At 40.9% G+C, this 11,232-nt stretch overlaps 1 protein-coding gene across 7 annotated transcripts in view; it reads right to left on the reverse strand.

The window, feature by feature from the left end:
- Positions 1-11,232, reverse strand: part of LOC102677037 (protein outspread) — a 194,650-nt gene that overhangs the window by 79,883 nt on the left and 103,535 nt on the right. For 6 of the 7 annotated variants that reach the window (XM_031515250.1, XM_031515252.1, XM_031515247.1 and 3 more), the window contains exon 3: positions 5,185-5,250. The exons of the other annotated variant lie outside the window; for it this stretch is intronic. In XM_031515250.1, the coding sequence (XP_031371110.1) occupies positions 5,185-5,250 (66 nt within the window). The remainder of the gene's footprint in view (positions 1-5,184; positions 5,251-11,232) is intronic. 7 annotated transcript variants of the gene reach the window in all.

Consider the following 11,232-nt stretch of genomic DNA (forward strand, 5'->3'; position numbering starts at 1 on the left):
GACGGTGCCGGGAAAATTAACGATCCTGTCGCGTTTAGACACCTGGTCCGTGTCTAATTCTTGGATCTAGCGGTGTTCGAGCCGCCTGGCTAAACGGTTTCTCGAGGACACTCGATTCGAGAGATATTTTATGGACAGTGTACAGAGCGAGATCGGTCATTGAACAAGGTGTTCAGCGAAATGAAATACTCATCGATCTAACTAACTATCCGACTTTATACGAGTTTATTCGTTATATCATATAAAATGTAGACGAAGGAAAAGCGTGAAACGAGACACCTCGAAAAATTGAAAACGCTACGAAAGAAGATTTGGAAATTTGCTCGAGAAAGACTCCAACGAATGAAGATTTATCCAATCTCGAATGAAAGAAAATTCAAACTTGCACGATAATTCTAGAATAGCCCTAACTAGAATATCTCTCCTCGACACTCGAAAGCCTCTTAAATACCAAAACCGTGCCCCTTATCGCGGCATCATCGCGAGCAACGCCTTCCACCTCTTCAAGGAGGCGCAAAGATCGCGGCGGGGGCATGCAGCCATGTTTAATGGCGCAAATCGTTGAACAAAAGTGCTTGGCTCGTTTTCACGGTGCCGTTTTCGCGTCGATCGAGATCGAGGCCTAAGGGAATCGGCGGGGACTAATTAGGGGACGTGTCTTTGACGGGTCTAACGTTGCGGGAACACGGGATGACGTCGAGATGACGAGATCGATACCAGGCAACGGCGAACAATAGGAAAAGAGGGAGGCCGCCGTCGACTCGTCCCCTCAGAACTGTCTTACACGGATGGTTGTTCGTCTAAACGCGAGTTAATCAGTTGACCCCAATTAAACGATAGCCATCGGCCATCGGCGAGACAACACAACAGTTGCGTCGCCGATAAATGTTAATGAACCGTGCACGGTTAATAGCGGGTGGAATAATAACCGGGAGGAAAACGCGGCCATTAAGGACGCCTTTGTTCCACCTACGATTCTGTCCATTATTATCCGCGTTAATATCGTAACGGTGCCCGGCCGTTAGAGCACCGTTTAATTGCGAATAACCGTAAACAACACCAGCTGACCAACTTCCTCGGCCAAAGATAGGATGTATTTGAGTCTCGTATCTTGTGGACGAATTTTTATTTAATTATTCTAGAATTATTAAATCTATAGCAGCGAGTAAAGGGATCTTTTCATTCGTGGGATCCGTTTGACGAGATTATCTTTCCCAAATTTGCGATTACAAAATGAAAAGTGTCATCAACTTTTATTCGTGTCTTATGGACGGATTTTTATTTAATTATTCTAGAATTATTAAATCTATAGCAGCGAGTAAAGGGATCTTTTAATTCGTGGTAACCGTTTGACGAGATTATCTTTTCCAAATTTGCGATTACAAAATGAAAAGTGTCATCAACTTTTATTTCCTAGCGTATATATTCTATCCGCTATCCTCTTACCCCTCCGCTTCCGCCATTAAGAAATTTTCAAAATTCCACATTCCGAATTTCCATTCCTCCCTCTCGATGCGAATTCCGCTATCCATTCAAATTCACGCCAGACACTATCCAAACATACATAAACACAAGGAACCCCGATCAGGCCGTAATTTACACCGGTGTCAAGTGGCTAATTCATTTAATTAGGCGCGCGTAAATCAAGCCGAGCGTAGAGCGCGCGAGGCCGGTAATCGCTACGAGTGATCGGCTCGCCTCGAGAGCCCGTCCTACGAAAGAAAGCGACGACGAAGAAAAAGAAGAAGAAGAAGAAGAAGAAGAAGAGGAGGAGGAGGAAAAAGAAGAAAAAGAAGAAGAAGAAGAAAAAGAGAAGGAGGAAGAAAACGACGATAAAAAAAAAGTGGAAGAAGAGGAAGAGGGCAGGAACGACTAGCGCGATAAAGAAAAGTTTCGCGGTTTTATGGCGCAATTAACGGATCGATCGATCCAATTTCTTTCGATCCTCGAAGCACGAAGCACGAAGAGAAAATTCTCCGCCCGATAATAATAATTGAAAGAACTCTCGCGAAACTTAGCTAATCGTTTCCAATCCGAACGATTAATATCCCTTTCCCCCAACAAGGGATTTGCATAATTGGCCACCGGTGGCCATTTCGCTTAGATACGAGGCGAGGCATTCGACGAACCAGCGCGCACGGTAGCGAGAGGCATCTCCCTTGAGAAATGCCATTTCCAATTAACCATCGATTATTGGGGCCCGCGCCAATCCCATCCCAACGATTACGCCTGTCCCGTTCGAACAACCTTGATAAATGCTCGCTACGGGACGCTTCGATTTCCTTCTCTCGCCTCCATTTTCCCCGCTTTTAACGTAGGGAAAGTTCGAGGCGATGCTCGTTTTAACGAGTTGGCGGCTAAGGGGGGCTGAGGTGGTACTCGTTTCGCGAAGATTAGTTTCTTCCTCCTTTCGAAACTCCCTTCTTCTTCGTGTTCCTCCTCCTCCTCTCCCATTTTACATCGTATAAATATTAATAAACGGATCATTTCGATTTTCTACAAAGAGAGAATTTTAAATTCATCGTATACAAAGTCCGATACATGAAGAGACTATTATTACGTATCTCATTCGTGTTGCTATCTACCAGGTAATCCAGACACAGAATAGATCCATCGTTGGATTTATTTTTTTTTTTTTCACGTTAAATGCTCCTTTCCTTTCGATCAGCTGATCTCGATTCGATTCACGAAACTAATTTTAACTCGATTTCGCAAAGAAGAACATTCCAATTTTCTTTCTCTCTCCAACAAAAAATGAAGAATCGGTAAAAATCTGTGGGCAAAAACGATGCACAAGAGTCCGGACCCGTTAGCCCAATTTCACATTCCGTCTCAAGGCCGCCTGCTCGTCCGAGCAGGAGAAGAAGAGAGAAAGAGACACGTTCCGTACGTATAGCTTATCATCTTCTCGCATTTTTCGGCCGAGATTATTCTCGAATGGACCCCCTTAAGGACCGCGACTGGATCGTTAATCCGGTCTTTCGAAGATGGCCGAGTTGTTGTCGCATGCACGAATGGATCGACGCCCATCGTCCAATCCTTTAAACCGAACGCCATCATTTTAATTCCGTTTTCGCGTGTCCACAGCCTGTAATAGACGCTATATCCGGTTAAAGTTCGATAGATAGACACCGTTCGACGGAGGAAAGTTGACAATCTTGATACGCGTTGGCCGTGTAAATTTTTTACGCGAAACCGAGTCTTTAATGTCCATCTTCGTCGATCGGATCCTCCACGTACCTTAAGCATCTTAAGATCCGTTCAGCACGGTTAATATCGATCGGCGGTTAATATAGACGGCTATCTTGCCAAGATACGCGATGATACACCGGCACGAAACGATAATTTTCAGATTATGGGAAGAGACATTGTGCAGGATGATGGGAGAGTCCTTGGAGTCCTCGTTCGATATACTTTTTCGATCGAGAGTTATTGTTAGCGATCTCTCTCTATCTTTCTTCTTTTCGTAATGGATTATGTTGGAAGAAAAGAAAGGTGTATTTTAAAAAGGCCAGACTCGAGACTCCTTTCCCACGATTGAGATTCCTCTAAAGTTTCACGAATTCAAGGGCTGATGCGGTTAATGGCCGTTAATTATTAAGGGGTTTTTTGTTTCGCCTGTCTTTACGATATCCTATTCATATATAAACGTATATATCCGCGCGATTCGTTTAATTTTTACAAGTTTTTGCCAGTACAAATTAAGTCAAATTGACCAACTGTGTTTTTTTTCCAAAATTGATATCGATTTCTGAATAGAAATGCAATTACACGTCGTGCAATATAATTATTTTTACGATGATACTTTGTTTTGGATAAACGTTATATAGCTTGGTATAATTCTGTAAGCGTTGATAAGTATAAATAATAAAAAAATAATCTCTGATCCCAATTTCAGAGAAGAATTTCCGCCATTTTCCCCATTACCATCAACGCCATCTGTCCAAGTTCTCGAGGAAAATTCGCGGAAGACGGAGTTTACGATCTTTAAACAGCCATCGGTTCTCGTTTAAATCAATTCTGACGCTCTTTGGCGTAACCACGGTCATCGACGTCAGCGAGGAAAAGGGTTCTAACCGCGAGATTCGCGCCATTTCCGCCGGCCTGGACATTGTCGATAGTATTGATGGCGCCGACGATGGCGGCTAACTACAATTGACTTCGACCTCTGCCCAGCTCCTAGACTTCGAGGAAGCCGTTTTCAAGGGGCGGCTTTTGATTCACTGCCTGCCATAACGTTCCAGGACTGACAGTTCACGATTCCCCCAACGGTGATAACTGTCCGCCACTCGGGGCGATTCGCGCAGAGAGAAGCTGTCTTGCGACAGAAATTCTCAAATATTTCTTAATTGCACCTCCAAGAACAATTTACAATTTAATCAGTTGGAATATTTTCGAATATGATGTGATAATTTTTCCACGAATATCCGCATCTGTATTTTTTACGAATGGTTGGCTAACTTTCTCGCAAAAATCCGTTTCAATGATTGAATACAACAAAAAATCTACTAATTTGTGTTAAATTTTCACTATTCAGATGGATAGAAAGTAATGTAAAATGAGAAACAAATCGAACTGATTCATTGGAACCGATTCCTTTAAGTCGAAGCTTAATTTACCAGCTAAAAATTCTGTTATCACAATTTATCCAAGAGAGAATTTGTCTCGGATACTCGAGACCCAAAGTGTTCTTCTTCTTCTTCTTTTTCTGAAACAACTCGAGCAACGTAAACGAGAACGAATGAATGAACGAGTTTTGGGGACCGTACACTGTAAAGGATAATTCACCGATAAATCAACCGTACTTTCGTTCTCGATATCCTTTTTTGAATGATACGTATCTGAACGTCCTTCGCGCACAAAGGGCCATTATGGACGTTATAAAGCGACGTTATAAAGAACGCTCATTCCGGTTGGTGCAACGTTCGAGTATTAAAGAAAGGGATTCGTGTTGTTTACGTTTGAACGTTTTCGATGGTGGAACGATCACTTTCGCTGAATGAAACCGTAGTGGGTCGGTTAAAGGGATTTGTCAGGTGCAAAATGGATTTCGACGACGAATCGATTGGTCGTGTGCATCGAGGATGACGAATCGAGAATTTACGATAAACGGTGTTTTTTTCTTTCTTTTTTCTTTTTTTTTTTTTTTTTTTTTTTTTTTTTTTTTTTTTTAATGAGACTCACGTGCTCGTCCACAGAGTATGTCAGCTCCCCGTCGTCGTACAGGACGAACCATCTTCTCTGCCATCTCTGGAAAATAAAAGTAAATTATCAGCGTATGTTCTGCCGAATTACAAATAATGAATATATATTTTTTGAATCTTTTGTTCGAGAGAAATTCGAATGAAATGGCTTTTTGTTGAACAATGAATAATGAAAATATTATTTTAAAAGAAATTTGTAACGCTTCGGATTACAAGATACTTTTAGTTTTCTATTCGATTAACTGATCTAATTGAATCGTTCAATTAGGTCGAAAAACATATATTTCCAAATTTCCATTCCAGGATTAATTTTTTTAAACGTGACCTTTTCATTTTTAGTACAACAAATGTTTAACTAAGATTACACAAGAGTGCCGGTTAAAGGAATAGAAAATTTTGAGAAAGAGTGAAAATTAACATGTAAAGTAACAGATAAAATTTACGACAAGTTAAAATAGATAATTTTTAAAGTGGCTTTATGGAGGTATCTTTTATAGCTTTAGAAACTCGCCAGAGACTGTTTGCCCGAGAACGGGAACGCGAAGAATTCACTTTCGATGACACCCTGTCGCGTTTTCGTGGAAACACTTATATATATATATATATATATTTATTGCATCGAGTGAAAAGAATTCCGTTGAGTCTGCCCAATCCATGCGACAGGAATTCTCTCTGAGCGTATCCCCACTGAGACGGCTCCATGAACAATTAACACTCTGCGGCCGTTAATTAGAAACGAAGCTTCTAAAAAAAGAAGAAGAAGAAGAAGAAGAAGAAGAAGTTAGACGTTTCAATCGTCGTCGCGATTTTTTTTCTTTCTTTCTCAGCTCGAGACCTGATCTCTCTTCTCGTGTGTATGTGTGTGTGTGTGTATGTATATTCGATTTCGTAGAAGAAAGTGCAAGACACGAAATGACAGTTTTAGAAAACGCTCGTGTTTCATCCACTTCGTAAAATGTCGAAATGACAGGTTATCATCGTAAACTACTGTCGCGTTGCGCAGTTCTCACCTCTTCTTCCTGAGAGGAGTAAGACTTACTTTTATGCTTCCACTCTATAAAGAAGGATCAGCCTGGCCAGTTGGACTACTGAATATTCTCCCCGTCTTTTATTATGCTTTCACGTGTAATATTTTTTTTTTTTTTTGCTTTTTCCTTTTTTCCTTTTCCCTTTTCCTTTTTTTTTTTTTTTTTTTTGCTTTTTCCTTTTTTCCTTTTCCCTTTTCCTTTTATTTTTTTTTTTTTTTCGCGCTACGTCAAATATCGATGCCAATTTCTAAGTAAAGAGAATTAAAAGGCGTTGGAATTCGCCACGGCTATTTTGAATAACTTTCTCGCTTTCTATTAGTTTAATGGACTATTATATTCTCCGTGGCATAAAATTGCATCGAATTTTTTTCAAAAAGAAAATTGAAAATTACCTTTCTCTTTGTAATTTCATTAAATTTATTATTACGTGGATACGTATCTTAATAGGATTCCTCTCATCCAAAATTTTAACGAGGAATGAAAGAACACGAATCTTATTATATCTTATCGAGCAAATCAAAAACCAATAATCTGAGGATTATAATAAGCAGCCAAGATTAATAAAAAAGAAAAAATTTCTTGCTCTTCTTCTTCTTTCAAACCAAAACAATTTGGTCACGCACCATCCCTTAAATAATAATGAAACTCTTAATGAAACTTAACCTTGCTAAATTTCAACAATGTACAAACTTCTCTTCTCAACTCGACGTCTAATTGCTATCACGAATTCCAACTCGTTCAAAAACCATCCACTGATCACCCATATATATATCTCCATTCTCCGTTTTTTCTTCCTCCATTTAAACTAACGCCCACGCGTTGAAACTAATCCTAGGGAAACGAAAACGTCGTTTTGGGGGAGGGTGGAAGCGGTTACAGTTCAGCAAGGGTCGGGCCTCGTGGGTCGATCGTCCGCCAAGAGGCGTCGCGTCGTCCTCTTCGTCGTCATCGGCCTGGGTACCGTTGCAAAATCCTCCTCTCCGGATCTGGAGGCGAGAGAGAGAGAGATAGAGAGAGATTTCAACCTACACGAGGCGGCGGTATCTTCATCTGGTAATTATTCAGCGGGCCTCGTACGAGAGAGAGCCACGCAGAAGAAGGCACGTGCGTGGGAAGATCTGCTCGTGGAGGAAGAGGAAGAGAAGAAGCGGGCGAACAATGCCGCGGGATTGAGACGGCGCGAGAGAAAGCGCGGAGGAACGGGGCACCGACGTAATCTCTTCCTCGTGGAAATCTAGCCTGAAACCCTCGTCGAGGATTCGAGTCCCCGAACAAGGGGACTTTTGTATCGAATTCTCTTTCGTTCGAGGAGGAGATTAATGTTTCTCTGAAAATTCTCTGTAAAGAAATTTCGTGGACGAGGAATGGAAAAGGAGAGACTTTAAATTACTCCACGAAATTATTCCAAATTTCCAAACAATGAAGGAACGAAGAGGCGGAAGTAAAAAGAAAAAAGGAGAGAAAAGAAACGATAAAACGTCTCTAATTAAAGTCGGTCGACGGTTGTATTCTAGGGAAGAAATAGGTCGGTTCTCGAGGCTGCACGTCGTAATTTCGTGCATCGAGGGACCCGCATATCCCTGACCTACCACCACATCTTCCTGGTTCGTAACAGCCGGTCGTTAACACCGCCCACCGGCCACGTTTCTGGTTCAACCCGTTCCGTTCGTTTCGATCATCGATGAGCAAAATCATGGTTCCAAGCAACGGTGATCACGAGATAACGACCAGGCCCATTCTTTCAACACTTGTACCTGTCCCAACCTGTGTGTGCTTTTCCAGGAAAACGGGGCACGATAAAGAACAACAGGGGAAACAGGGTTCGCCTCTTAGGATAGGTAGATTAACTCTTCTTTCTTTTTGAAAATCTTTCCTTTCTTCGAACAAATATTATTATTATATATGAATGGAAATATTCCATATATTACGATTAACAATTTTTCCACCATACGGATGAGGAAAAGGGTACATATAAATGGTTTCCCCTTGGATATCTATTTAAAAAAAGAGAGAAAAATAAACGTAAGTGCGAAAGAAGAGAGGAAAGCTCGGCGAGCAAACAGAGGCAAGTCGGAGGAACGCTGACCTACCGCACCTTCTTCCGGGTGTAGAGACGATCGTTTTGCATCGCCCACGGATCAAGGACTTCTGGTTTCATCGGCACGGCACCAGACTCGCGTCGATCATGCGGGACGGGATGCTTTCTCGAGGGGAGGCACGGTAAAAAAGGTGAACATACCACTTTGTCACCGGTGACACGCGGAATTTCGCGTCGCCACAATCCGGAGAACGCTTAGACACGCTCTTGCCAGACGCGTCTCCAATTCCCCTCGACTCTATTCCACATTAAATATATATTCGCGTTAACATCCATCATTTTAAATTTTCACGTTGTATATTCGATTGAATAAAAGGGAAAAAATTAGGGGAAATTTGTAATAATTATCGACGAAGAATTATATTAATTACTTCAAAATATATTTTAACGGTATTTCGAATAATTTTGTCAAGGAAATATTATCTCGAATGGAGCGAAATTCATCGACTTCTATCGCATTCCACTCGAATCGAATAAAATTTCGAGTAACTCGCGTATATAATACGAGATATAGGGTTTACGAAGAAGTTTGGTACGTACGCCTAATTAGCGTGGAGGCCTGCACTTTCCGCGTATTGCACACAGTGTGCATAACGATGCACAGATAAGAGAAATACACAGCCAAGTCGTAAAAACAACAGAGAGCGAATACAATAGAGCGTTTGGATATGATTCATGTATCTCGTTACGTCGCGTAAATGTAAATCGTACGAGTAAAGACAAAACCGGAGACACAATTTTCTCCAGTACTGGGAGACTTTACGCATCGTGTACGCCACTTGTGTGCAATGCTCAAAGCCGAAACATTAATCCGAAACTTCTCTTTTCACCGGGGTACAATCCTATTATAGTATCGTTTCACACGGCGTGTGTCATAAACATTGAGCGCAATCGTTACTGTAAATCTCGAATGCCAAAGTTTCTATGTAACTCGCAAGTTACATAAACGCAACAGTATCCATACAAGATTGAATCGATAGAAGGATACTTTTTTTTTTCTTTTAGGAAGAAGGAAAAAAGGTAATTTATCGAATTTATCGTTCGTCGAATTCTTCTTTTAATTCCTCAAAAAAACTTTATCCTATTAAACTGAATATATATAACTTCGAATCCCATAAGGAGGAAAATTATTCTTCCCTCTGAAAAAAAAGAAAGATCTTTTGAATTTTATTTTCACGAGAATACATTTCTTCTCTGATCGCATTTAGAATTCCCAGAACACTTATACAATCTCGCTGCAAAGGGAAGAAAAAACACAGAATCTCCTTTAAAATCTACCTTCTTAAAATAAAAAAAAAATAAGAAAAGAGAGAAATACTCGCACAATTTTCAAACAAAATATTCGACTCGTATTTCTTCGACAGAATAAAAAAAAAAAAAAGAAAAAGAAAAAGAAAAAAGTGTCACATCCGTGCGATTATTTAGCATTCCCCCTACCCCCAGAGAACGTTTCCTCCGCGAGCGTTGAAATCACCGGGTTCGAGGCGTTCGTATCGAGGCGCGATCGTTCCCTCCTCGCAGATCCATCGATTACGGAAGTTGGAGAGCTCGGTCAACGAGGGGGATCCCGCATTGGAGAGCGAAGCCGCGGACGAATTTATTATCTGCGGGGCACGCGTTGATGCGCGGTTGATGCTGGAGGATCCACGTAACGTTCCATCCGCGATACCATCACGATTTAGAGCGCGAAACCGGCGTACGTGTAACGGATCCGATCCCCTGGATAAGGCTATTAAAACGTACGATACATATATATATCGACGAAATAAATTGGGGGAAGCGAGGGGAGGGGGAGGAATTCGAACGCCGTCCTCGAAAGAGAAATCTGATTTCGTTCCTCTTCTTTGGAGTCAATTGGAGCGAAGTGTTTGACTTCGAGGATCTTGAAGGAAGTTTTTAGTTTTTTGGAGAAATTGTGGATTGTGATAAAACATAGGAAGAGAGATAAAAGATCGTTGCTGAGGAACGAAAAATGGTAGTTATTCGGGGAGGATTTGATCTCGAAAGCTTTCATGTTACTATTCTTCGAAGAATTGAAACTTTTTTCAGCATTCGTCAAAGAATCCTGTTTGAATCCTCCTCGAAAGAGAAATCTGATTTCGTTCCTCTTCTTTGGAGTCAATTGGAGCGAAGTGTTTGACTTCGAGGATATTGAAGGAAGTTTTTAGTTTTTTGGAGAAATTGTGGATTGTGATAAAATATATGAAGAGAGGTAGGTAAAATATCGTTGCTGAGGAACGAAAAATGCTAATTATTCGGCGAGGAATGGATCTCGAAAGCTTTCATGTTACTATTCTTCGGGTAATTGAAACGTCCTCGTTTTCTAAAATCCAATTATTAGAAAGACGAAAAATCGAATGCAAACTTCTTTCAACATTTGTCAAAGAATCCTGTTTGAATCCTCCTCGAAAGAGAAACCTGATTTCCTCTTCTTTCGAGTCAATTGGAGCGAAGTGTTTGACTTCGAGGATCTTGAAGGAAGTTTTTAGTTTTTTGGAGAAATTGTGGATTGTGATAAAACATAGGAAGAGAGGGCAAGTAAAATAGAGAGGGTAGGTAAAATATCGTTGCTGAGGAACGAAAAATGGTAATTATTCGGCGAGGAGTGGATCTCGAAAGCTTTCATGTTACTATTCTTCGAATAATTGAAACTTTTTTCAACATTCGTCAAAGAATCCTGTTCGAATCTTCCTTGAAAAATAAACCTGATTTCGTTCCTCTTCTTTCGAGTCAATTGGAGCAAAGTGTGACTTCGAGGATCTTGAAGAAAGTTTTTAGTTTTTTGAAGAAATTGTGGATTGTGATAAAACATAGGAAGAGAGGGTAAGTAAAATAGAGAGGGTAGGTAAAATATCGTTGCTGAGGAACGAAAAATGGTAATTATTCGGCGAGGAGTGGATCT

Source organism: Apis dorsata, unplaced genomic scaffold (genome assembly GCF_000469605.1).
Source record: "Apis dorsata unplaced genomic scaffold, Apis dorsata 1.3 scaffold_59, whole genome shotgun sequence".
In the NCBI taxonomy this organism is placed as follows: Eukaryota; Metazoa; Arthropoda; class Insecta; order Hymenoptera; family Apidae; genus Apis; species Apis dorsata.